Source organism: Hibiscus syriacus, unplaced genomic scaffold, assembly GCF_006381635.1.
Source record: "Hibiscus syriacus cultivar Baekdansim isolate YM2019G1 unplaced genomic scaffold, ASM638163v2 tig00112159_pilon, whole genome shotgun sequence".
Taxonomy (NCBI): Eukaryota; Viridiplantae; Streptophyta; class Magnoliopsida; order Malvales; family Malvaceae; genus Hibiscus; species Hibiscus syriacus.
This window is the reverse complement of record NW_024063263.1, coordinates 2,744,280-2,770,793: the sequence shown is the minus strand read 5'-3', so window position 1 is coordinate 2,770,793 and position 26,514 is coordinate 2,744,280. Positions and strand designations below refer to the sequence as shown.

Below are 26,514 nucleotides of genomic sequence, written 5' to 3'. Positions count from 1 at the left end.
AATACCGTCTCGACAAGTTGTTTCAGCATAAAGAACAAGCTGTGGGGGACTTTTAACAAATAAACCCCCCCTTCTGGTTATTTGATCCATTTGTTAACTTTTGTGTGCATTGACAAGAGAGTAAGAGAACATGATCAAGTTATATGCTTATTGATGAGCTGTTCTTAGCTTTGTTTTGTGACATCCAAATCTGAATTATTCATATGTATACTCGACATTCATCTCAAATCTTAATATACGGCATACAATAAATGATTTGAAGGTTAGTTGCAGCCTACAACTTGTGGACATGGATACTAAGTTACAACCTTTCCAAGGCTATAAATACATAGTTAAAAACATAATATCATGTGCCGGTATATAAACCCGAGTCCGAGTAACATAGAAATCGAATTCTCATCAGTAATTTTTCAATCTGTAATATCAAAGCAAAGCTTAGCCTCATCCCATGGGCCATTAATCTCAAACTTGTATTCTTGAATCCTTATAAGCCAGTAAGGGCAAACCACATTAACAAAGACCAATATTCCCACCAATAACACAGAAAGCAGCAATGAAGGCTATAGACAAACGTTAAAGTGACAGCCATTAACCCAAAGAAAACAAAAGGTGCAGCCTGAAGGAGTATTTCTTGATGCAGTAGGTGACCAATGGTGCAAACAGGAAGATCTGCAAGGAGAATAGCATGGTTGCAAAAACATGTACTCGGGAGGGTAATCGGGACGCTATGAAACCGAAGCGACGATGGAAGCGTTCAAGGAAATACAACTGGTTAGTTGGGATTCTTGAGAGCCCCTGAAGGTCTTATCGTGGAGCCGGAGTAGTGTAGGAAAAGATGGAGCAAGAGAAGTGAAATGGTTACTGCCCATAATGAATCCGAGCTGATGGACCTTGTTAAGGTTTGGTATATAGGAGCCACACGAACAACCCGTTGTGAAGAAGGAAACGTTGAGGACATAGTTCAAAAGACGTTTGAAGGAGAGCATCTCTTCGGTTAATACGAGGATTATGAAACCGGAACCGAGAAGGCTTACATCAAGAAGCAAGAGGGAGTTTTCGTTCAGGGTTGACCTAAGGGTGTAGATCCATACCAAGACTACAAGAGAAACAATACATAGATATTGGGAGATGGAAACCGAATCTTGCATCACCTTAAGCATATTCCGTTTAACGACATTAGCGTTCATGACCATGTCTTCCAGGAAAGTTTCATCCGTGTGATTGTCGTCGTAACCGGGTTGCATCCCTCCGTATGCGACTTTTCTCCATCTGGAAGGAGACTGGGAAGAATCGACACCGAAATTCATATCCACCTCAAGGCCACTGCTGTGGAAATACAACTTCCTGCTTCAGACTGTCACAAAACAAAACGTTCATCTTCTAGGACAACCTTTGCTTCCACTCCATTAGAATTTTAAGAAAGCAAATCTACGATTGAAGAATGTTACGGGGTTAGTTTGAACAGTAAACAAAGAAAGTATTCAAATATTGCAGCAATTAATATCCAAATTTAATAAAAAGCTTTACTACGTTAACAGCTCAAGTGATTGAATTATCTATCAATTATGAAGTGGAAAGAATCCCTAATTTTGAATCAAAACTGGGGTCATACACATTTTCGAACACGGATATAAAGATGTGATCTTGCAAGACTCCCTCCAAAGAAGAAAACTTTGTAGAAATTGGACACAAACATATATTTGGCAAAATCAAAAGAACAGATTCAAATTTAGGAATGGCAAAACGACCCGAACCCGACGGGAAAACTCGAAACCCGGCTAAGTTCGGGTCAGGTCGGGTTTGAATAATATCGGGTCGGGTATAGGGATAAAATTCGGGGATTTTTTCAGGTTCGGGTTAAGGTATCCCTGCCCCGCCCCGATTATATATATAATATTTTATATTTTTTATATTAATTATATATAATACAAACAAAACATTTTGGGTTCGGGTTCGACTACAATATTTCGGGTCGGGACGAAAAAAAATCCGACGGGAACGTGGCGGGAACAGGGATAGCAAAACCCACCGGAACCCGCTCCGTTGCCATTCCTATGAATCAAATTCATCAGATGAATGGACACATGTTCATTTCAACAGTTCCCAGGTCTGGGGCAACCCAATTTATCCAAAGAATTGATTCAAATTCATCAATCAAAGAGAGAGAGGTTTCTGTGCAGAAATTCACAATACAAAAAAAATCCATAATTAATTCATCAATATAGATTCAGTCGAAGAACCGAAATAAACAATCATCAATTAAATCAACTTTTCGACATGGAATTCTCTAAAAAAAAATCAAAATTTAATCCGCAAAATGGAGAACAACCCAGAAATCATAAACAAGAAGCCCGACTAAATCAAAACATCTTAACGCCTATTTCTTTAGACTTAAGAATTAACAACGAAATAGAAAGGAACTGCACCTTACATTCCGAGATGGAGAAACGTTGGGTATGAGAAAGTTGGGAGCTTCTCAAGTCAGTGAAATGAGAAATGGCGAAGGCCAGGGAGGGAAATTAAGCGAGATTTTTCTGGTTTTGGAAAGAGGGCTATAAAGTGCAACTGAGACCCAACAATTCGGTGAAATTCTTTATTTATTTTATTTTTAAGGAAAAAATAAAATTAGTTAATATACTTAGATACTCATTCAATTATTAATAAGTTTTTGATCTTAAAAAATTTAATGAAACTTCTTTATCTTAAAACAAAAAATGAAATTTTTAGCTAAATGTATAATCTTTTGCAATATTTCATCTATGTTGTTAGCATTTAAATCAAAGAAATTGACAAGATATCAAAGAACAAGTTTTAACAAAATTATCAAGTGATTCAATCTTTATCAACGAATCTAAATCGTCGATCAAAGGATGATATCGAAGATAACACAGATAACAGTTAAATATGAAACGACAACAAATTTGAGTTTAGATTAAATAAAGAAGAGAGTTTTTAAGCAAAAATGTTAATAATTTTTTCTTAAGAGGTAAAATAAATTTTTAAAAATTTAGATGTTACAATTAAATAATTTTGTTAACATGATACATCGTCATAAAAAAATATTTAACAATTTCGTGATGTATATATGATAATTTGATACATCTCTAATTGAAATATTTTTCCCAAATCAGTGACTAAAATAAGATAAATTTAAAATAAAAGTGACCATGAGTGTAGTTTACCCAATATATATTAATATACGTACTTTAACCTTTCAATATTGTTGACTGGTGGCGTTCGAAGATCCAAAGGCAAAGATTTGAAGTGGGATACTGGGATCCATTTACAAAAAGGGCTGGTGGAGTTTGCATTGCGGGTGTCCTATCTCTCTGCTCGCGCCGCTTGTCTTCCTTTCGTTTTTCTCTCGCGAAACAAACAGAAAACCAACGAGAAAGTAACTGAGAGCTGAATCTCATGGCCTCCTCTTTGGTTTCTCCTTCCCCAGCTTCTTCCTTCATCAGGAACAAGGTCAGTGCTTTAGATTACCCAATTTCATGATTTTGATTGGTTTAGATTACAAACACCCTATTTCTATGGCCAGAAAGATTTGGGCTTCTCTGCTTTTCCCTCTACATCTCAAATCCATTCAGAAATGCAAAACAAGATTCGAAGAAAATCGTTTCGGTCATGGCACCCCAGCAGTCTGAGCGTAAACCAGCCACAACTGGCTCTGTTAGTTCCTTCTTTTTTTTTAATTTTTTTATTGATTTGTTAATGGATTTGTTGTTGTTTTTGTATAAAAATTTGGTTTGTTTTTTCTCAGGTTAAGACTGGAATGACAATGACAGAGAAGATTCTCGCAAGAGCCTCTGAGAAACCACAGTTGAGTCCAGGTGATAATGTTTGGGTTAATGTTGATATTTTGATGACACATGATTTGTGGTCCTGGTTCCATTGGCATCTTCAAGAAAGAATTTGGTGAAAATGCAAAGGTATTCAGTTCTTATGCCATCTTACTCGTTTATTCTTCTCTTTATCTTAGGTTAGTCTTGTGCATAATTGAGCTCTTGCTTACGTTTGTTAGGATAAAATGGATTTAGAAAAGAATTATCAAGTAACAATAGCTATTATCACTGTTGTAAGCTTTTTTGATGTGCAACGGATAGGGGTGGTGGTTTGTGGTGGACGTTGGTGGTTCACCCTTTCTGATTTGGACTTAGAGCCGCCAGCCATGGTGGCATAGGACCCGTGTAAGGAGGGCCATTTGAGAGCAAAGTACAGGTGTTCTATGGAGGAGGAAGAAAGTTCTCGAGAGACTTGCTGAGAAAGGAGAAGAAACCATTTTTTGTTAGGGTTCTCTTGTTTCATTTTTCCCAACAAATACTTTAAATTTCCTTTAGCTTGGTAGCCTAACTATTACTTTGGTAGACTGTAGAGAGTTCGGCCTCCTGTGTGTCTTTACTCCTGTTCACAGCTGTCTATTTGCAGTTGCTGAATTCATTAACTGTGTACCATCATTTTGGTATTGAAGGTTTGGGATCGTGAAAAGGTTGTTGTTATACCCGACCATTACATATTCACAAGTGATGAACGTGCGAATCGTAATGTGGATATTTTGAGGGATTTTTGCATGGAGCAAAATATCAAGTATTTTTATGATATAAAAGATCTCGGTAATTTTAAGGTATGACACTCTTTATCTTTTCATTCATTTCTGGTGCAATATTCTGAGGAACTAGGTATATTCTCTGTTTATTGACATAGAGTTGAATCCTAATTCACAACATTGCAGGCAAACCCCAATTACAAAGGAGTATGCCATGTTGCACTTGCCCAAGAGGGTCACTGCAGGCCTGGAGAGTGTTTCATTGCTGTTATGTTCTTTATCTGCCTTCAGGTTTTGTTAGGGACAGATTCTCATACCTGTACTGCTGGAGCATTTGGTCAATTTGCTACGGGAATTGGAAATACAGATGCAGGCTTTGTATTAGGCACCGGGAAGCTTCTGCTCAAGGTTTGTTAATTATTATTTATTGTTTTTGAACAGACATTTAGGATTTTATGTGTTGAAGTCTGGTACTTACAAAATTATGATTAATTTAGTGGTAAATTTTTACACGTATTTGGTTGTATTTTCAATCGCAGGTTCCACCAACTTTAAGATTGTGATGGATGGTGAAATGCCTCCTTATCTGCTTGCAAAGGATTTGATTTTGCAGGTAAGATCATATACTTTTTAGGCAATTATTCCCTTTTGATATGCTTTAATTCTTAATTATATTCCTGTGGGGATATTACTCTTTGTTCATGGTGATCACTGTTTTATATAATGGTTGGTCATATATGTTTTTTAACAACAGTTCCTGTTGGGCAGATCATTGGTGAAATATCTGTAGCTGGTGCAACATATAAATCCATGGAGTTTGTTGGAACTACTGTTGAAAGTCTAAATGTAAGTGAACCTGAAATGTTGCATAACTTTTAACATTAAGTCCTTAGAAAAACATTTGACCTAGTTTGATTCCTTTTGGGAAGAAATCATGAATTTGGCATTCTGATTATTTGTATTTGGTAGATGGAAGAACGGATGACGTTATGCAATATGGTTGTTGAAGCCGGGGGAAAGAATGGAGTCGTTCCCGCTGATAGTACTACATTTAAGTACCTTGAGGTGAGGGCAAAAAATCATCGAACCAGATTGATTTCATTTAATGTCTATTGCTATGCTTTCATGCCTAGCTTATGGTTTACTATTGTTTGCTTTGCATAGGATAAAACATCTCTGTCATATGAACCAGTTTACAGTGATGCACATGCAAGGTATATTTTTGTGATTAAATGGTTGATGAAGAGAACATTTTCGTATTATGATGGCCGCGTCTGCTACTACTCAATTGATTCAATAGGATGTTTTTATGTTCTTTCATGACTGATATTTACTGTACCATTTTATGCTTGGAACTGCATTGAGACAGTCCTAATATGATTACACCTTTTGGGTCTTGCTTCCAGTTTTCTTTCCGAGTACAGATTTGATATCTCAAAGTTGGAGCCATTGGTGGCTAAGGTGGGTATGTCATAAAAGTCACTTTTAATTCGATCTTCATCGTTGCCTTCTTCTCTTGTGCATGTCTGTCTGTACATTGGACTGATATCTTCTTTTTTTCTCTTGGACTGGTCTCTTAATGTATTTTGCAGCCACATTCTCCTGATAATCGTGCATTGGCAAGAGAATGCAAAGATGTGAAAATCGACAGAGTATATATAGGATCTTGTACTGGTGGAAAAACCGAAGATTTTCTTACTGCTGCTAAAGTCTTTCTAGCTTCGGTAAGAGCCATACATTCTCATTCCTATCCCGAGGAGCTATAGCGAATATTAAGCTGTGTCTGAAAATTTAGGTTGCTTGACCTGCAGGGAAAGAAGGTCAAAGTTCCCACATTTCTCGTACCCGCTACACAGAAGGTGTTTGCTCGATATCATCAATAATTAAAACATTATCCGATTTGTGATCAGAATCAAGGAAGTAAAGATAGAAGAATGTGTGTATTAACTCGTTAAAACTGGCAGGTTTGGTTGGACTTGTATACTCTACCTGTACCCGGATCCGGTGGGAAGACATGCTCTCAGATTTTCGAAGAAGCTGGCTGTGATACACCTGCTAGCCCTAGCTGCGGCGCTTGTTTGGGTGGCCCTAAAGACACATATGCACGTATGAATGAACCTAAGGTAATTATTTTTCTTCACCCGGTGTACCTTCAATAACATATGATTTGTTTTCAAATATATAAAAACACTGGAAATGTTGAGCATACTCGTATCAAACATATACTCGCCTTTGAGAAATTTAATGGGATCGCCATTGCAGGTCTGTGTCTCAACAACAAACAGGAACTTTCCCGGTCGGATGGGGCACAAGGAAGGCCAGATATATCTTGCTTCTCCTTATACAGCAGCTGCATCGGCTTTGACCGGTTATGTCACCGATCCAAGAGAGTTTTTGCAGTAAGGAACTTGTGTTAAGTATAATGTACGAGTCATATGAATAAGTAGAGGCTGAGAAGGAACATAAAATGAGAAGACGATGCTTGGGTTGTATTGGGCTTCATCTTCGTTGTAATCTTTTTCTTCACCTTCAAAACTGAAATTGTTCTTTGGTAATAATAATATGGTGAAACTTGAATGTGCAAAAGTTGCTTTAAAATTCGAATCCATTTATTATTTGCAATAAAATTAATTTCTCTAAATAATTTTAAGATATAAAATTTTCTATTTTTTTTAATATATTTTTAAATAAATCAATATCAAATGGTTTTTTAGATAAATTATACATTTAGTAAATAAATTTTCATATTTTTCAAAATCATATGTAACGTTTATTTTTGTTTTATTTTAATATCTTGCCGTTAAGAACTCAACGTGTTTACTATCAATTTTGGTCATTTTAGTACCTAAATTTTCAAAAAAGATTTCAAAATTTAACATTAAATTTTTAACAGAGGTACTAAAATGAAAAAAAATTTAGGTATGCTTTTGAAAAAAAATAAAAGTTTAGGTATTAAAATAAATTAAAAATGATAGTTTATGTATTAAACCCGTAATGCACTATTTTTTATTAATATGGGTAAAAATTATGAGGGTGATAAACATGAATTTAAATAATTATCTGTTATCAGAATAATGACCATTAAATAACGATAAAAATATCAAATGAAATCGTTATTGTGCAATGTGATATCCGCAACGGTATAAGTTATTGTCGTAATCACGATAAACGTAATATAATTAAAAAGAGTATAATAACCGTAATTGCCACACCTGAAAACATATGAACCCTACAGCACGACAGACTCTTTTGGCTCTTTGAAATGTGTGACTAGTCAATTGAACATGCATAATTGCCAAACCTATCTTGTTCCCTATTACAGCCCATCAACAGCTGTTGGGGTTTCGAAATTGTATCATTCCTTGTTTTGCATGAGCCTACCTGAATGAGAGGCATAGTATAGAACAGATGGACCTAAATGAATTAAAAAAGAAATTAATAATGATAAATGGGGAGACCCACCATTGTCCATCAATGGCTTGTAATCTGCACTGTCTAAATCAAAATGATTGCATATTACCTTTATGTCTTCCGTTCTTCATCACTATCTCTCATGCCTCACATTACATTTGATTGATTTAAGCAACCCCAATATATATATATATATATATAATTAAAAAAATGACACTTAAAAAATTGACACAGTATATATTAAGGGTCTTCATTCTATTAATTCAGTCACCAATCGAATCAAATTTTTATTAATCGAATTAATTGATTTTTTTTCTTTAACCATTAACCGAATCGAATTGAATAAAGTTTGATTAATTCTATCGATGACCGAGTTATCAAAATTTTTAATATATTTCTTAGTTATATTCATTTAAATTTAAGATAGATATTTTTTTTTATTTGGGTCAAAATTTAATTAGTTCTTGATAATTTAATGGATCTAGTGTGATTAAAAAAAAGTGGGTCTTAATTCAGTTAATTAATTGATTTTAAATAGAATTAACCGTTAAATATTGAAAAAAATAATTGTTTCCCACCGAACTAATTTAGTGGTCGGGCGTTTTCACCGAGTTAATTTAATTCGGTCGATAAATTCGATTAAAATAAAAAAATGAACACCCCTAGTATGTATGTATATTTTTCAATTATTATTTTAATAGCTTTGTAATAGTCTTAACTCTTAGATTAGTTTAACTATATTTTACATTAATTTATCGAATTTAAATGTATGTATTAATTTATATGACTTGTTTAAATACCATAATTTAAAAATATGACACCATATTATAAAATTCCTAGCTCCGTCCCTGGACTATTTTTTCACAATCCCGATAGATTTAATGATAATTTTATAATTTTAAAAATTTTAATAACTAAAAAACATTTTAATATGATTAATGATATTTTAACTGGATAGGGTTGACGGTAGAGAAATGGAAAACATTACCCAGATGTGATCAGAGTTGAGGTTCAAGTCCGACTCAAATTATAAAATGTAATCCATTGCTGCTGTTGGTTCAAACTGCGGCACTTGTAGAGAATGATGCTTCTAAAGAATAAGCCAACATGATCATATATCCACCCATCCAAGTTCTGATCAAGATTTAATCTGACTATGATGCATTTTGATTTGACCTAATTCTATATTTCTTTTTAAAAAATCGAATTCAGATCCAGATTCGGAGTGAAAAATAATCGGTCTAACTCGAAAATAATAGTACAATTGATTTTTATATATTTAACGATATATATATATTGTGTAAAGTCAGGCAAAAGTCTTTTACAATAAAATTCAAGTGGAATTTTAGGTCATTTAGAACTTCCCTATCGGATGATAGATAGAGGAGTACCATATTCGCATTAAACATAGACTACAAATCTTATCCAACTCGACTCATGATGGATGATTCGACTCATTCAGATTTTATAACGTTTTTCTTTTATCCGTATGAACACACATCAACATCATCAAAAGCAAAACACCCTGAACCTTGGATTAAAATTAAAGCATAAAACAGAAGAGAAGGGGAACACTTTGAATGTCAGAATCACACACGAAGGAAAAACATTTCAAACAGAAGAGAAGAGAAGAGAAGGGAAACACCTTGGATTACAATGTTGCCTTTTTCATGTTGTTTATATGGAATTTAAATGATGGATCGTGTTGCCAATGACGCTATATTGGCTTGCTTCTTTGCCGTTCTGTCCTGTCTTCAAATCTCGGAGCTGCAACGGATGAATGACTGGAACCATAAATCGAGAAACCGAACAAAAAAACCGGAGACGGAATAGTAAAATTTCACCGAGTCCATTGGCATCGGAGGTCTTCATGATTCGGAGCCTCCGGACCGAGGTGAGAAGCATCCTGTAATACGAAAAACATATCAAAAACATGGAAAGATCAAACAGTACTTTTGATTTTTTTTTCCTGATTAGGTTGATTTCGGATTAAAAACATAGAAGCATACACCCATGGTACATCTCCTACAAGCATCCAATCTCCCTCTTTGTCTGCATAAGTCAAAACAAATTCAGACGATCCATCCAAAAGCTTAGAGGCCATTGTTTGTTGTTCCTTCTTAGCACTCACGAAAGGGTAATGTTCAATAAATCGAACCTTAAAGTTACTGAATAAACCTAGCCTCTGTTTCGACACTACCTCCGGAGTTAGCGGATCGGAGGAACATGTCTTCGAGTGCTCGAGCCAAACTCTCATAAGAAGAATCAGCATTCAAATCAACTTTTCTTCCTATACGAATACCATCCATGTTGACCTTGATGTACCCAATATGCACTAATTTTTCGTCACTTTTTTTCCAGTTTAGAACCATCTTCTTTTGGGTTATTTCTTCATTAGTCCCTTTGTTTTCTTCAGCTCTCGGTACTTTAGCTTGGTTAACCAAGCTGTTCATCCTATAAGACCTTATGGGTGACCATCCCACAACTTGACTGATTCAAAACAACATGGAACATCAAAAGAGGTTAAATTATTGAACTTAAAAATCTAAGGGTTTATTAAGTATTTAAACTCGAAATTTGAGGGGATAAGGCCTAATTTATCTAAATACTTAAACTTATAAGGACTTAAATTGTTATTAGACCAACACTCTCAGAGCCACAGTGTTTTAGGGTATTGGTGGCGTTTTCAGATGTCCCAATAACCTAGAGGCACTAACAAAACGTCGGGAAAAGAAACGTCGCTAAAAGTAGTTAGCGTTTTTGGAAAAACAATCCCATTTATACCTGATAGCAGTAGGAGAGCCACCGTCGGCGGCGGCTCTTTTAGTCCCGGAAACGGAAACCGAAGGAGTAGGGCCGACGTTGATGGAAGGTCGATGGGGAAAAACCACTGAAGGGAAGTAGTTTAAGAAAAAAAATAGTTTAGGATAGCAGTCGGGATTTATTTTGATAAAAAGTAGTTTAGGTACTAAAAAATATAGTTTAAGAAACAAAAATTAGTTTAAGCCTAAAATTATTAATAATTATCATCAATTTTTTTTATTTTTTAGATCAAATTAAAAAACTAAAAAATAAAAATGCATAGATCAAAATGAACTATATAATAAAATAAAATGAATACTAATTTTAATAACATAAGACAAAAGCAACGTGGACAAACAGGCAAGAGCACGTGCTTTTCAGTCGCAGTTGAAACGCCACGTCATCCGACAGGGTACGCGGCTCAAAGGAATTTCCAAACCTCCTTTTATTACAGAACCGATAACCTTAAAGTTGTCTTTCGTGTCTTGGTACAGCTTGGCACCTTTTGCGAACTAAAGTACTAAACTAAATGAAAGAAAAAGGCATATTGGTAATCCTAGTCCTCTTATTTTTAACTAAATTGAACTTTCAACTTCCTGATATTATTTAATAAATATTTTAAAAAATAATTATAATAATATATTGTTTAGTAAATTTAATAAATAAATATTACGAATAATTAAACTTAAATCAGGAAAAGAGCTCACGGACTGGATAAAAAGTTTGTTAATATATCCAAACCTTTATAGTTCCAGGTATTTGCATCAATGGCCACTCAAAATTTACTTCCTTTTCAATTAAGTCCCTGACTATCTTTTTGTCTATTTCAAAGGTAACTCATGTCATCTGCAATGGAGCTATCGGGTGCTCGATGCCTTCTATTACCGGTGGGTTCCTCACCGCCTCCGCCGCAAGTAATGTAAATCTGGCACCCACAAATGTTACCAAAGCATGCAAACGATCCGCCACCGTCGGAGTGTCTTCTAGCATGTCTTCTCCGTTCGGAGGACGGAATGCTAGACCCCGACCAGGTACTAGAACCGTCGCTGCTCCAGTCGCGATCCGGCGTTAGTTCATTTTTCCACCGTTCCAGCTTGGATCGAAGCCCTTCGATGCTGTCGTCGTCTTCTATACTCCACCCTAATATGGAACTCTCGCAGTCATCGAATCTGTTATGCTGCATGTTTTTCGCCATATTCGCCGCCACTTCCGACGGCGACGGACCTATTTCTGAATCGGTCCAAGCTTTCTCCCCACCCGCTTTTCTTGGAGCCCCGACGTATGAACCGCTCGGTGACTTTCTTTGCGGTGTTTTCAAACCCGATCTTGATTTTCCCTTTCTCCCTCCTTTTTCCGGATCCTCCGACCCGTTAACAACCGAACTTGAATTTGAGTTTCCCTTTCTTGATTTTCTTTCCGGATCCTCCACCCCGTCAACAACTGAACCTGATTTTCCCTTTCTTCGATTAAGTTTCCTGACGGTGTAATTTACCATTGAGCTCCCCCTGGATGCTACCCTTTTATAAGTAATCTTTGAAACCGGGAAATTTACCATGGAACTTCCCTTTTGATTAACCTCCTCCGATGATCCGTTAACAACAGAACCCGATTTACCCTTCCCCGGATTAACATTCCCGACGGAGTAATTTACCATGGAGCCTCCCCTCTTTACGGGTTCAAAGCCGTCAACCATGGAGCCTCCCTTCTTTATGGGTTCAAACCCGTTAACCATGGAACCGCCGCCGCCACCGGGTATCTTAGGCTGCAAATCGCAAGGGAAAACTGAACTCGAATCGCTCTTGGTTCGTCGGAGCTTCGGTTTAGGCAAAGGACTTGGGTTTTCATCGTCGTTGCTTTTCGAAGCGGTGGAAACCGGGTACTCTTCTTCGCCCATTAAATGCTTGTACCCAATCGCCGATGACCCCATTTGAAGATACAATGGCATGCTCCTCTTCGAGCTATCGATTAACGTCACCCCGATGTTCAATATCCCTTGCGGCCGTCCCGATGGCCTCCAAACCTGAAGCGCGACGAACGTAGTCCCTAATTGAACTTCGTCGCGCCTATTCGGCCTGGAAGTGATGAGAGGAATGAGATTTCCGACGATGGCTCGAACGGTTCCCACGTGGACGTCACGGAACCAATGGACGGCGTAGATCTCGATCATGATCGCAGATGTTTCGCGGTAAAGGAACTCTTCGTCCACCTTGAAAATAAACTTGTCGTTCCACGTCGGGTTGACGTGACCTCGGTTGTCGATTCGGGTGGAGAGTTTTCGCTCCGAATGGACCCAAGCCACCGCGTAGGTTCGCATCTTGCGACGGCGACATATCGGCTCCAAATCTTGTGCCGAGATCACGTTGAGTTCCAAGAGCTGGAATGGCGTTTTCAAATCGCTCATAATTTAGCTTTTAAAAGGAAAAGACAAAAGAAAATTTTGTTTCCTTTTAGTTTAGGTATATTAATGTTCTTCTTGTTATAACGACGGAAATGGACCCGATTCTCGTCGTCGAAATTATCTCCGACGACGATCAGGGTGAGAGATTATTATCAAAAGGAAGATACAGAAAGGAAGTTAGTATTTCTTCCGTGAAATTAAGGAGTTTTGACCCGTAGAAGCCCTTGTTTTAATTGATTAATTATTTTATTTTATTTCTTGATAATTTTTAATTAAAATTATTATTCTAAATTTAGTTCATATATTTTCAATCCTTATATTTTTTATATTTTAAAATTTCATTGACAAATCAAACAATAGTAGTTGAATATGTTTAGTTAAATTTTTTTATTAGTTCATATACTATGATTAAGTTGTAAATTTAGTCGCTCTTCCTCAATTTGATCATTTTTAGTATTAAATTTTAATAATTATTATTTGAGTTAAAAAATGAAATTTTAAAATTTGAAGGGTAAACTACACATTTAGTACATAAACTATCAGTTTTAATCCATTTTAGTAGTTAAACTTTCAATTTTTCAAAACCATATATAATAGTTAGTTTTTATTTCATTTTAGTACTCACCATTAAAAACTTAACGCGTTTAATATCTAAACTATCAACTTTGGTTTGTTTTATTACCTAAACTTTATTTTCTTTTCAAACTTAATGTTAATTTTTTGAACAGAATACTAAAACGAAACAAAAACTAAATTTTAGTATGATTTAAAAAATTAAAAATTTAGATACTAAGACGGACCAAATATAATACACACGAAATGAAAGATACATGGACGATAAATGAATATAGAGTTTATATTAGATAAGAAGGGCTAAATTTGCATGTGGTTGGTACATGGACTAATCAATAAAACTCGGAGTTCTCTATCTCCATGTATAGCCTTTCCACGATAACTTTTATTACTATATTTTATTTTTATTTAACATCAAAATTAAAATAAGTTTTGATCTCTTCGAAAAATATAAGATCAAAATTTATTAAGTTTGAAGAGTTTAACTCGCTCTTTAATCTTTAATATATCAATTGATATTAATTTTTAATACTTAATAATGATATTAAATTTTGATTATATTTACAATCGAATGATATTATTAAGATGAGTTAGTTCAAGTGTTAAACAATTTAATGTCACTCAAGTAATATCTAAAATTCGAGTCTATGTATATAAATAAAATCCCTATTAAAAGACTCACCAATTATCAAAGGTGAAGTCTTGGAATAAAAACACCTAAATGAAAGAAACTTTTTTTGGCATTGTGTTACGATTTCATTGCTTCCCCCTAATGCCTAAGTCTTTGTTAAAAAATTCAACACAAAAGGGAAGTCATATCAAATCAACAAAGAGAAGAAAAGTCTCTACACTCTACACCAAGGAATGGGCTCTGAAAACCCTTCAAGAATCTGCAACCAAAAAAAAGAAAATTCAAAAACATTAATGGAGAAATCTTGCAGATCACTAAAAAGAAATGGCATACCATCGTGTTGTTTCATCGCATTTCTGACAAACATCAACAAAATAACAACAAATCCAACTCCAGCTGCCCCTCCCAGTATTATCGCCACTGTTTCCCCTGTATCTTGGCCTGACGAAGAAGACGAAAGATGCGAAGACGACGGTTGTTTAGGGGCACCATTGGCGTAGTATGCGTACATAATGAAACATTTGTGCAGATAAATTTGACCCGAACTCGATTCTCCGCATTCGACTTGAGCTCTTTGAGCTGCAATTCGAACGCAATCACCGCAATCCGAATCCCCCACGTCACTTTCACACTCTCCCAAAGCGTAAACAGATTGGTAATTCGTGGTAAAGAATCCATGGTTGCTGATAACACCATTCTCCAGAAACGAAAAGGCAGTGTCCCTTTTCTCTTGAAATCCAATTCCGCCGCCGCCGCCGCCACAAGCTTTGAACAGCATTTGCATGCCAGATATTTGGGGGAATCCGGCAACCTCGTACAAGATGTAGCAGCCGTGAAGTTGGATCCTTGAAGCAATGGATTTGCCACAGAGTTTGTCGGATAAAGTTGGGAGCTGACTCACGCAGTTGTAGCAGTCGTTGTTCGTTAGGTCCCCCCTACATTGGAAAAGACCGTTAATGGTGGTTTGAGCTGTCCCTGTCGTTGTCTTGTAAAACCTTAGTTTCATGGATTGTGAAACCAATGTTTGGAACAAAGCCAAAAGAGCCTGGGAGAATAACCCTGCTGGATCTGTGAACGCCTGCTTTGCACATCCTTTGTAGACCAGAGCTGTGATGTCTGAACCGGATTCCACCATCGGATAAAGCTTAGGATCTGGAAACAAAACAAGGAATGAAATGAAAAGGAACAAGGGTCTTGAAGATAAACAAAAACCCATTTTTTCTGGGTGGATTTTTTGGATCAAATCATTTGTTTTTGTAGGAAAGATTAGTGGGTTTTAGCTAAAACAAGATATAATATTTTAATGCACTTGGATAAGTGTGCAAAGCAGAGAGAGTTTTGATAACGGAGAAACATAATTCATGGGAATGATGAAACTTTATTAAAGTAAGCTTTTTGATTTTTCAAGAGAATAAGAAGAAAAATGGGGTTTGTTCGAAGTAAAAGAATACAGATATTTTATGTAAATATATATATATTTAATCATCTAAATCCTCCTCCTCATCCCAACAGGGGCAGCTGAATTTTGTGTTTTTTCTTTGTTTATTAAATATTCTTTCTTTATTTCAAGTTGTTTTTTCTTCTTTGTTTTGATTATTTTATGTTTCATTTGATTTGTATGTGTTTGAAGTTATAATTTATTTGTGAATTGTAGTTTTCAGCGATCTGATGATGCGAAGTTTTTGAATATTTAGGCCAGATTTTATTCCCAAGGATCAAGCACTTGGTCTTCGATTCATTCTTACATTACCCCTGCTGTAAGCTTAGGTGGGTCTAAATCGAATGATCATGGAAGTCATCCTGTTAGATGGAAATGTAGGACATTTGAGTTGCAAGATGAATCCTTGGAAAACTTACAAAAGGCTCATGAGGTTAAGAAGAAAATTTCAAAACATAATGACAACAAGTGGACTCTTAATCCTCGGTGCAAGAATAAGGATCGTACCTCTGAAAGGTGTAGCAGTGATTCCGATGAATATCAAGACGCACAAGTTCAGCGGAGTCCAGTAAAGCCTCCACTGAACCTTTCAGATGAATCAGTGTTTATTACACCTGATTTGTATGCATTCTTGGTGTCTTCCCTTCCCAATATTGTTAAAGGGTGTCGATGGATGGATGTTGTTGTATAGGTAAGTTTTGCAATAAGCTTTTAAGTTCTTTTGGCGAAAGCTTCATTTGTATTTTTGATTTGGTATTGACTCTTTGAAATGAGGGGCAGTACGTTGAAACACGGTATATCATTTATTCGAAGGAGTGCTGAGCTCCCTGGCCCTTGTTTGCTGGTATGTTCATGGTTATATGTTAATAGATATATTCTCTTTAGAGGCTTTCTATCTGAACCTTGAATTTTTTTTCATGGAATCGTACGGATTCTAGATTTCTGGAGATAGGAAAGGAGCGGTCTTCGGTGCAATGCTAGAATGCACCTTGAAGCCTACTCCAAAAAGAAAACATCAAGTATGATGACATGCCTCTTTAATTTAGGAATATGGTTTTCAGCATGACGTCCCTTGGCTTTTAGCTTTATTTCTCTTGTTCTATGACAGGGAACACATCAGACATTTGTATTCACAACCATACATGGTGAACCTATGCTATTTAGACCAACTGGTAAGCAATTTTGTCAAATAAAGATTAGTATTTTTGAACAGATTATTTGTTTCTTTCCTGCAATGATTGACCTTGATGGATGGCATAAGCAATCCATGTTTCTTGGGCTCGGGTTTGTTGGGTACAGGTATGTGTCTGGCGCATGTATGTTCAATTTGTTTGAGTTTTTCCGCGGAGGCTCCATTGAGGGTCATATCTCCATACTTGTGTCCATACATGCATTGGACCGATGTTGAATGTATTTCTGTGCTATTATAGGCTTTGATCTTGTGTCGTACCGATCTAAACAGGTGCCAATCGTTATTATTATATATGTTTGAATGACTTGTTAGCACTTGGTGGCGGCAACAACTTTGCTCTGTGCTTGGATGCAGATCTGTAAGTTGCAGTTTTGGGGTTTTCTCTTTTACAATTCTTCCAACTAATACTTTTATTAACAATGTTGTCTCTTTTTCATGTTCTGTGATTTCCTTAGTTTGAGTGGAAGTAGCGGACCTTGTGAAACATTCGGGAGCTTGTGTTTGGCTCACGACCGGGACTTTGAGCTTAACAATGTTGAGGTAATATTTGGTTGTGTTCCTCGACGTCGAGTGCAAAATAAGAACTTTAGTGATCATCTGATAGGGCTGGTGGTGAATCTCAAATATGGTAAAGGATCGGTGCATTTTCAACTCGATAGCTAAAAATTGGAGGGTAATTTACTCGTAGCATACCAACGAGCCCTGAAATGCCACCTACAAGTAATTGATATGTGAGAACTCGGCATGATCATTCTCTGTTACATGTACAATTTGCTAACCAGGAACATAGCCTCTTGTTCCGCCTCCCCTGCAGCAGCCCTTTGCTGCAACAGTAGGTGATGAATATTGGGATGTATCCACTGAGTTTAGCTCAGTTGGTTCATATAATCTTCCATGAGAGGTGACGATTGGAATTCGAGGTCCGGCATCTCTAGACCTTCCCCTTACTGTCTACATTTTACAACAAAAGGAAAACTCCGAGAAATCTCATGATTTTGGTCAGGGACGTAACTAGGATCAAAATTGGAAGGATTAAGGATCTATTAAGTATTTAAATCTAAAAAGTGGGAGGGACAAATACCTGAGTAACAAGGGCTTAATGTTGTTCTACCAAAAACTTAGGGGGCCCTTTGGTCCTTCACTTAAGAGGAACTGACGTGCATTGCTCATGCATGATATTTGTCCTTTGATTTTGAGCCCATCATGTGTCTACTTGAAACTTTTGCAGCTATGGGGTTTCACACATGCATCACCATACGTCAATCGAAAGCAACCAAAAGAGTTCTGACATACTAATACCTCATTCGCATAAGGTGTTTTCAAAGATCGACTTGAAGACGACATTCAAGACTCCTAAGGATTTATATGAGTGGTTAGTTATGCCGTTCGAATACATGAATAAGATTGTGTTGTACTCGTAATATGTTTTAATGAAAGATATATAAAATTTCATATTAATTACATAATAATTTAATTGGGAAAATTATTAAAATATCTTTGGAAAAATAAGGAAATGAGGGTACCCACTTTGACCATTGCCCACAAATCTTCCATTATTCTCTCTCCTTCACATGTCTTAATTCATATATTGTAATTTTTTTTTTAAATTTACTATAGTTTAAATTGATATGATTCATATATATATATATATATATATATATATATATAAAGGTAAATATAAGTTTAATGCTATATTTTTAATTTACAACGTATGGTTTGTACTTCGTAATGAACATTTTATATTTTCAAATCCATTTTTGTATAACACTTTTAAAAATTCGTTTCTACAATACTTTTAAAAGTTATTTTTCAAAAACTATACTGATCTGGTCTTAAAACTCATGAATTAAAAAAATACTAGAAAATAAAAATGAATAAATTCGTCAACCCACCAACTATACTTACTTATCAAATGTTACTGACAGAAGACGATAAAATAATCTATTCTCTTGTCGATAGATACTTGTAATCATTTTAGATATATCGAGTTTAAGTTAGAATAAAATGAATTATTTATATATCATTGTTGATTTATTTTAGATTAATTTCAATGATATTTGGCTTGTCTATTAAATCCATAGATATACTTCCTTATTAGCAAGTCTACGCACTGCGTTTCCAGCTCATTCTATGTTCTTTTTCTTAATGCAATCCTTAATGGTTTCTTTATCAAGATTTCCCCTTTCCTTATGTGTCCTTTTCCATTTCTAATTATTATCCTCAAATTTGACTAAAATAAAATAAAAATATAAAAGGTAATTTACATTCAACGTCACTTAATTATGGGTTTAATAACAGAGATATCATTTTTCTTTTAAAAGTTATAACCTTGTCTCTAAATTAAAATATTATTACAAACATGTCACTCGACTAAAATTGAAGTAAATATCTAATGTGACATAATATAATAACAATTTGTCTCGAAAACTTATATATCTTATCAATTTTATCGTAATTTGAAATAACTTAATAAATTTAAAGTTTTATATTTAAAATTTTTATTTATTTAATATTTTTATAATATTATCAGATCAAGTGTCCATCAAAGCAAAGTAGCAATTGAATAATTATAGCACATTATAAAATAATAACAAATTACTGTTAAACTGTTATTATACAAAAATAATAAAAAGGTAATGTAACATTTCTAAGAGAAGAACGGGTAAATTAATTGAAGAATAAATATAAAAAAATATTTGTTTAATATGAAGGATTAAATTTATTAATTTATCTCAAATGATGACTCATGCTATATAAATTTCAGGTAAAAGGGTAAGTTTTACCCCTGTAGCGGACTCAATTTATCACTTTCGTATTAATTTGACCCTCGAAGTTATTCAATTGCATCATTCTATACCCTATAATCTAAACCCTAAATTATAAACCTAAACCCTAAACCCTATAACTTCTAAACCCTAAACCATAACACCATAATATCTAAACCCTAAACTCTATCCCTATAACATATAAACCCTAAACCTTAACTTAGGGTTTAAGTTAGAGCTAAGGTATAGAATGATACAATTAAACAACTTTGAGGGATAAATTTATATGAAAATATGATAGAGACGAAAATCATAAATTGGATCTACTACAGAGGCAAATGTGACCCTTAAGCCTAAAATTTAAGAACTAAACCTGATATTATATCATATCAATATTCATGTCTGATATGAATGGCCTATTTGTAACTTTTAGAAGAAAATTAACTTATATATTTATCAAACATAATTAAGTGACTTTGAGTGTAATATTTCCATATAGCAAAGTGGGGTCTACTCCTAGAGAGTTGAAAACCATGGAGGAGACATGAACATGGAAACCAAAAATTCAACAACAAAACGTGCCTCACAACACCATTTCTTTCTCCCGTCTTAATCCGCATTCATATATTTATGTCGTCTTTACATTATTAATTTTGGTATTTATATTAATATCATAACGGTTAACAGCAAATCAAACCAAAACAGTGTTTTTTGGAACCTAGTACAACACTTGGCTTCTTCTGACAAAAAAACAAACTCGTCTCTGTTCATTCTTTCATTATATTAGTCAATGCTCGTTTCTTCACTCGGATTAAACACGGGGTTAACAGGTGATGACTGTGTTTTCCCCCTTTACTGGAAATCTTATTTCTTGTGTAGTGGAATTGGGGTGGTTGATATTTTTTTCTTGGATCCTTTTCTCTGGAGGTAAGAGAAAAAAAGTGAATCTTTTCACATATTCTATTCATAAAAGTCTGCAACTTTCCTCTTTATTTTCTATTTTTGATGTTGGTTTTCTCTAGTTCTTTAACTTTGTGTTCGATACTGAAATTTTCTGGGGTTCAGTGTTTGATTTTCTTTGATTCAACGTGTTTTTATGTGCAGCTGAGTTACTGGTCTAAAGGCTCCAACCTTTTCTGCAAATCAAGGTAATCGAGTTCATAAGAATTCTTCTCATCAATCTGGTTTGGGATTCATCTCCTTGCTGCTTTGAGGGTAAGGTCTTTTCGTGGCTTGAATTTCCAGCCAACTTTCTGGGGTCTTTTATGGTGAAACTGATGAGATGTGATCTTCAATTTGATTTCTTTGTGTTTGTACTGTGAGATTCATGGACATGAGAATTAAAAATCAAGCCTTTTGATTTTGGTTATGTATGTTGATTAATTGTTCTGTGTGTGTTCTATGCGAGTATGTTTCGTTTTTCGTGTATATTCGAATGTTAGAGTGTGTAGGGTGCGGATGGTTTAGGAATAAGGAAGAGTCGGAGTAACATAGATTATTTTGGAGCAAAAATGTTCTGTATGCCACTGATTTTGATTGCTAACTAACTTACCTTTGATTGGCATTTGCTTGGAACGTAGGATATTTGTTATTGTATCTCTTGTTCATTATTTCATACAGTTTATGTACATATACAAACACGATTCGTGTTCGATACGCTATGTTTCGATCTGTAGGATATTTGTTCTTGTACTTCTAGTTGCAGTAAGAATTGGTCATGCATGAGTCATGACTTTGTTTACGTTTGTATTTTCTTCCTGTTTTCGGTTCTGTATCGATGTAATCATTTGTGTTTTTCTTCAGATTTCTTGTGAGTTACGAATCCGAATAGTTGGAGCCTCATATAGCACGGAATCACCCACATCGAGACAGAAAAATGGTGATCAGTCATGCCCGTCGCTAGGCACCGTATTTGATTGGAGGAAGAAGATGGAGAAAGCCTTTGTTACCGGCCTGAAAGATAACAAGGGGAACGAGGATTCATCACGAAACAAGGATATCTCGGGAGATAATGGAATGGGATATTCCGAACTGAAGTTGAAGAAGCTGGTGAGAAAGGTAAATCCATGGCATGCTTCGATATCGAGTGTTAAAAGCTTACAAGGTGGAAAGAGTCTTATAAAGGATTCATTCCGACGGAGTATTTCCGGCATAAGTAGTAAGATTCCGAGGCATGTCGTCACTCTAGACGAGAAATATCTTTGTCGTTGCCTGGATTTGATTCAGATCAATGCAGCAAAAGCAGCTCAATGCAACATCTCTGTGAATTTGAGCTCTCTAAACACTGGTATTTTAGCCGATGGACTGAATCCAACTAAAATCCCAGATGAAGATGCAAGCGATTTTGGCAGGTTTGTTTTCGACTGTCCACTCGATGCTGAGACCAGTAATGTCGTCATTGGTCCGGTGGATCCATGGGTCGTAGGTTCTATAATGGGCAGCAGGAGTATGGCAACTATATTGAAGAGCCCGTTGTTAAAGAAGTTTGGTGCATTGGATGTTGATCCGAGTTCGAATGATGTTAAAGGATCAACAATAAGTTACGATTTCACAAGCTCTCCTGGTGTTTTCATGAATTATTCCTCCAATAAGCTCGGAAGTGAAGCACCGGTATCAAATACTCGTAAATATGGATCTGAAACTGTGCAGAAAAGGCTTGTTTCGGTGTCAAGTTCGAACTCGACATGCTCCGATCAGTCCTTTTCTTCTACTTCTTCAACGATTTCGCAGGGAATGCTTCAATGCACATGGAAGGGTGGGATTCCGTATTTTGTTTTCTCCTTGGATAATCAGGGAGAGGTATATGTAGCTAACCTCTCGAAGGAGGGGTCAGTTCGGAATAAAGGTCCGGGCTATACGTACTTGTTCCGTTCCAGCAAGGGTAGCCGTATGGAACATGGGACTAGTGATAACGAGCTACATCTTGTTGGTAAGATGAAGGTATCTACTTCTTTCTCCATCGGCCCCCAAGATTCTAACATCATGGAGACGGAGTTTGTTTTGTTCGGTGGCAACAGAACTTTTAGTCCGGATCTGCAAACTTCGAGCCATAACCACAGGAAGAATAAGGGTCTAACGAGAAAGGTGTCACAAATATTCAAGAGTGGTCCTTTGTCCAAGCAGGGAACAATGTCTAGATTTCGTCGATCAGTTTCCTTGATCGAAGGCTCTTCTTCGGATCCATGCCATGATACGCTCAACAATTCTGATGCACTAGATGACACAGATCTTTTAGAGGAACAACTTCCATCGAATTCTGAATTGCTTGCTATTGTCTCGAACCATCATTTCCCCGAAAATCCTCATTCGGAACTCGGAGGTTGGGGCTTAAACTTTCTCAGGAAAACAGGGATTAAGCAAAAGGTTGACCCTACGGAAACCCTTGTTCGTTCTGCTTGTTCTCGTGATACCGGTGGTTGCTCAACAAGTATGGGCATTATAGTTCCAGCAGGTATTCATGGTGGTCCAAGAATCCGAAACTGCGGCCCCTCGAGCCTTATCGAAAGATGGAGGTCTGGTGGACATTGCGACTGTGGTGGCTGGGACTTGGGATGTCCGCTGACGGTACTTAAAGGCAGATCAAATAAAGGAGTCTCGTCTCCAAGTGAAACATCCGTGGCCTGCAAGTCATTCGATTTTTTCATTCAGGTACAAACCAGTGTCCCTGCTTCCCCTTAGATCATGGTATTGTAAACACAAACTATATGGTATCATAATCACAGCGATGACCGTTTCCGGACTTCCATGTTTCAGGGTTCCCAGCAAAGTTGGCCGACATTGAGCATATCAAATGTTCATGATGGCCTGTATTTCATTCATTTTCAACCTACACTCTCAGCTCTACAGTCCTTGTCGATAGCAGTGGCATACATCCATACGAAAAATGTACAGCAGTCGAGGTAGCGCGATTGTAGTCGTAACCGGCCCCTTACAATATTGAGATTTAGGTAGAACTCGAGATTGTTATTTTTTCATGTTTTGTTGACTGTTGTTGAAGATTGTTACGTTACCTAGGCTTTGATTCCTCATAAACAATGGTACAATGTATTTTGCACATTTTGATCCAATGCATAAATTTTGGATGGAGTGATTGTATATTTGTATACCGTATACATTGTTCGTATTAATTTGTATATTTTTATCATATCGTATCGTGTCAGACTAAAATTACAGGGTCTTTATGCTCGAATCAAATTACTGTAGGTATGAATATTTTGCCTCTATCCTGTCATTTTTCTTCAAAGGTTTAATGTATACAAACTATATCTTTTGTGTCAAAAAAGTGTTTATATTTTTTGGATCATCCAGGCGCTTAACATTATAAACGTTAGTATTTTATGTGACTAAGCCATCAACATCATTAGTTTTTCCAATTAAGTGACATGTATCGTAACTTCATAATTTTAAAATTATTCTTTTAAAAAATATTAAAAATATTATTATACACCCTAACTTTTCTTATATTGCCAAACTCTAACCTTAATTCGCTGTCGCCGTCCTCTTTGACCATGACCGCCTCCACCGCCATAGTCATTGTCATCATCCTAGTTATATGTCGTCGATTCACTGTCGGAATCACGATTTTCATCCTAGGGTTCGCGGGATTTAAAACGTCGATTTATCGTCAATCGGTAGTCAATCAATCCGGATTTCATAGGATTTTGGTTGCCGAGGGGAGGGGAGGTCGAGTGGAACTTCTTCGACGGCAAATGACAGCGGTTGACGTGGGTTTAGGAGTTAAAATGAAGGTTTTCAAAGTGTAGGGTTATTTCAAAATTTATGTGTTCTCTTTTTTAAAAATATATAATTTTATTTTTTAAAATTTTATATAAAATTTTTATTATTAGGTTGTGATAAAGGTCACTTAACAAAAAAAACTAACATCATTGATGGATCAAACAACTAAAATGCTACGTTTATAACGTTATACACATTAAACACTTGGATGACTTAAAAAAATATAGACACTTAGGGGATGTTTGTTTACCTCTTAATGGAACCATTCAGTACTGAATGCTGAACCATTCAGTATTCAACGCGTTTGTTTTGTACCTCTGAATGATTCAGTGCTGATTGATTCAGCAAAACAGTGCTGAATGGTTCAGCACAGAAGTACATTCTGAATGATTTAGAGCAAGTAAACAAACATCATGTCACATTAAATGCTAATTCATCCAGACTTTGAATCATTCAACATTTAAATCATCCAGCACTTAATCATTCTGAAGTAAATAAACAACTTCTTACTCGATAAAAAAACATTGTTTAGCACTTGGCCATTAAGCTTCTTGAAATAATCGTCAAATTCATTCTGGAAGCTCAATTCCCAGGCCCCAACTAGCAAAGTAGGGGAAGGTCTAGAGCTTGAAGCTCATCATCATCATCTTCAACAATTACGTAGAAAAGCCGTATATATTCCTCGGAAAACCCTACCTTTCACTCATTGTTTCTCTTCGGCCGTCGAAAATGTAGAAGCGAGGTGAGTTTAGACCATTCTCGGAACCCATGCGTTTGTTTCCCGAGAAAAATGGGTTGTTTTTTATTTTTCATAAGCTGTTTGATACCTGAAAAAGTTTTGATCTTTACTTCTCTTTCCATTTTCCGACTAGGACGCGGAAGATCAGCTGGAAACAAGTTTAGGATGTCACTGGGTTTACCGGTGGCAGCCACCGTGAACTGTGCCGATAATACCGGTGCTAAATACATCTACATCATATCGGTGAAAGGAATCAAGGGCCGCCTTAACCGCTTGCCATCGGCTTGTGTTGGAGACACGGTGATGGCTACTGTCAAGAAAGTGAAGCCTGATCTGAGGAAGAAGGTTTTGCCTGCCGTCATCTTGAGGCAGCGCAAGCCCTGGCGCCGAAAGGATGGTATGGAATTGACGAGTGGTATTTAGACTGTTTGCTGAAGATAGATGTTTGTCATTAAAGGGTGTCACGATGTATATGTTTCTCTCGTTTGATGGAGCAGCATAACTATCAATTTATGTTGGTCGAGATCGGTCTTAAGCATCTGAAATTTGAATGTTCATAGCTAGTCTAGGACTGAGGTCTAGTAAAATTGTAGACGCTATAGGTATGGAATTGATGAGTGACGTTTGGACTGTTTGCTGAAGATAAGAGGTTTTTCGTTAAAGGGTGTTGAGATGTAGATGTTAATCTCGTCTCGTGTGATGCTTCCTATGAGCAGCATAACTATATTATTCCGGGAATTTCCCGTCTATCTTATTCCAGACAATAGTTGTGTATCGACTGCAATCTCCAATAGTTGATACAGTTACTAGTCTGGAAAATCAAGTGTGTTCATCGTTGCAGATGCATTGAGCTTTTGACGCTTGCATCTGCTCCATTTGAGCCCTACCTACATACTAGTTTGGAAAACCGAGTGCCACTGTTATCGTATATGCATTGCGTTCTTGGAGCATTCAGCTGTTCCATTCGAGCCCTGTGTTTGCTTTCAAGTATATGTTCAATAGATGCAGCTTTTCTGATGCTCTGCCGTTCTAAGTTTGTGTTTCGAATCTTGTTTCAATTGCAGATAATGCCGATGTCATTGTGAATCCAAAGGGAGAAATGAAAGGCTCTGCCATAACCGGTCTGATCCGATCGGAAAGGAGTGCGCTGATCTATGGCCAAGGATTGCAAGTGCAGCCAATGCCATTGTTTAGAGATTTTGCTTCTCTGAATCATAGTTTGAAATCTAAAAATTCCTTAACTGAACCGAATTCGGATAACTTGTTACCTTCATCGATGAAT

The 26,514-nt window shown here is 36.2% G+C and overlaps 4 protein-coding genes and 4 pseudogenes across 5 annotated transcripts; 4 read left to right on the top strand and 4 right to left on the bottom strand.

Moving 5' to 3' along the window:
• Positions 1–297: 297 nt before the first annotated feature.
• Positions 298–2,531, bottom strand: LOC120175061 (annotated as a pseudogene).
• Positions 2,532–3,322: 791 nt separating this feature from the next.
• LOC120175073 lies at positions 3,323–7,003 on the top strand (annotated as a pseudogene).
• Positions 7,004–9,528: 2,525 nt separating this feature from the next.
• LOC120175225 (auxin-responsive protein IAA13-like) lies at positions 9,529–10,866 on the bottom strand (the record flags this gene model as incomplete). Its single annotated transcript, XM_039181893.1, has 5 exons — positions 9,529–9,724; positions 9,802–9,863; positions 9,967–10,076; positions 10,141–10,447; positions 10,742–10,866. Coding segments are annotated over 5 exons (654 nt in total), but the record flags the coding sequence as incomplete, so codon positions are not given.
• A 719-nt stretch (positions 10,867–11,585) lies between these two features.
• LOC120175224 lies at positions 11,586–13,160 on the bottom strand. Its single transcript, XM_039181892.1, has one exon. The coding sequence runs from the start codon at positions 13,158–13,160 to the stop codon at positions 11,586–11,588; it is 1,575 nt and encodes a 524-aa protein (XP_039037823.1).
• Positions 13,161–14,404: 1,244 nt separating this feature from the next.
• On the bottom strand, positions 14,405–15,577 carry LOC120175099 (plasmodesmata-located protein 2-like). Its single transcript, XM_039181803.1, has one exon. The coding sequence runs from the start codon at positions 15,575–15,577 to the stop codon at positions 14,576–14,578; it is 1,002 nt and encodes a 333-aa protein (XP_039037734.1). The 3' UTR covers positions 14,405–14,575.
• Positions 15,578–15,784: 207 nt separating this feature from the next.
• LOC120175223 lies at positions 15,785–18,279 on the top strand (annotated as a pseudogene).
• Positions 18,280–20,582: 2,303 nt separating this feature from the next.
• LOC120175233 lies at positions 20,583–23,842 on the top strand. 2 transcript variants are annotated; one of them, XM_039181903.1, is made up of 4 exons: positions 20,583–20,683; positions 20,861–20,971; positions 21,560–23,404; positions 23,510–23,842. In XM_039181903.1, the coding sequence occupies exons 3-4, from the start codon at positions 21,686–21,688 to the stop codon at positions 23,657–23,659; spliced, it is 1,869 nt and encodes a 622-aa protein (XP_039037834.1). In that variant the 5' UTR covers positions 20,583–20,683; positions 20,861–20,971; positions 21,560–21,685; the 3' UTR covers positions 23,660–23,842. The 2 variants fall into 2 exon arrangements, with proteins under 2 accessions (XP_039037834.1, XP_039037832.1); XM_039181901.1 differs by lacking the exons at positions 20,583–20,683; positions 20,861–20,971 and having other exon boundaries at positions 21,435–23,404.
• Positions 23,843–25,359: 1,517 nt separating this feature from the next.
• Positions 25,360–26,473, top strand: LOC120175237 (annotated as a pseudogene).
• The last annotated feature ends 41 nt before the right edge of the window (positions 26,474–26,514 follow it).

Excerpts from the sequence above, each read along its gene's own strand:
- LOC120175224 (XM_039181892.1), bottom strand. The coding sequence starts at position 13,160 with ATGAGCGATTTGAAAACGCCATTCCAGCTCTTGGAACTCAACGTGATC.
- LOC120175099 (XM_039181803.1), bottom strand. The coding sequence starts at position 15,577 with ATGGGTTTTTGTTTATCTTCAAGACCCTTGTTCCTTTTCATTTCATTC.
- LOC120175233 (XM_039181901.1), top strand. The coding sequence starts at position 21,485 with ATGACTTTGTTTACGTTTGTATTTTCTTCCTGTTTTCGGTTCTGTATC. Across the intron at positions 23,405-23,509 it reads CATTCGATTTTTTCATTCAG|GGTTCCCAGCAAAGTTGGCC; the intron begins GTACAAACCAGT and ends TCCATGTTTCAG.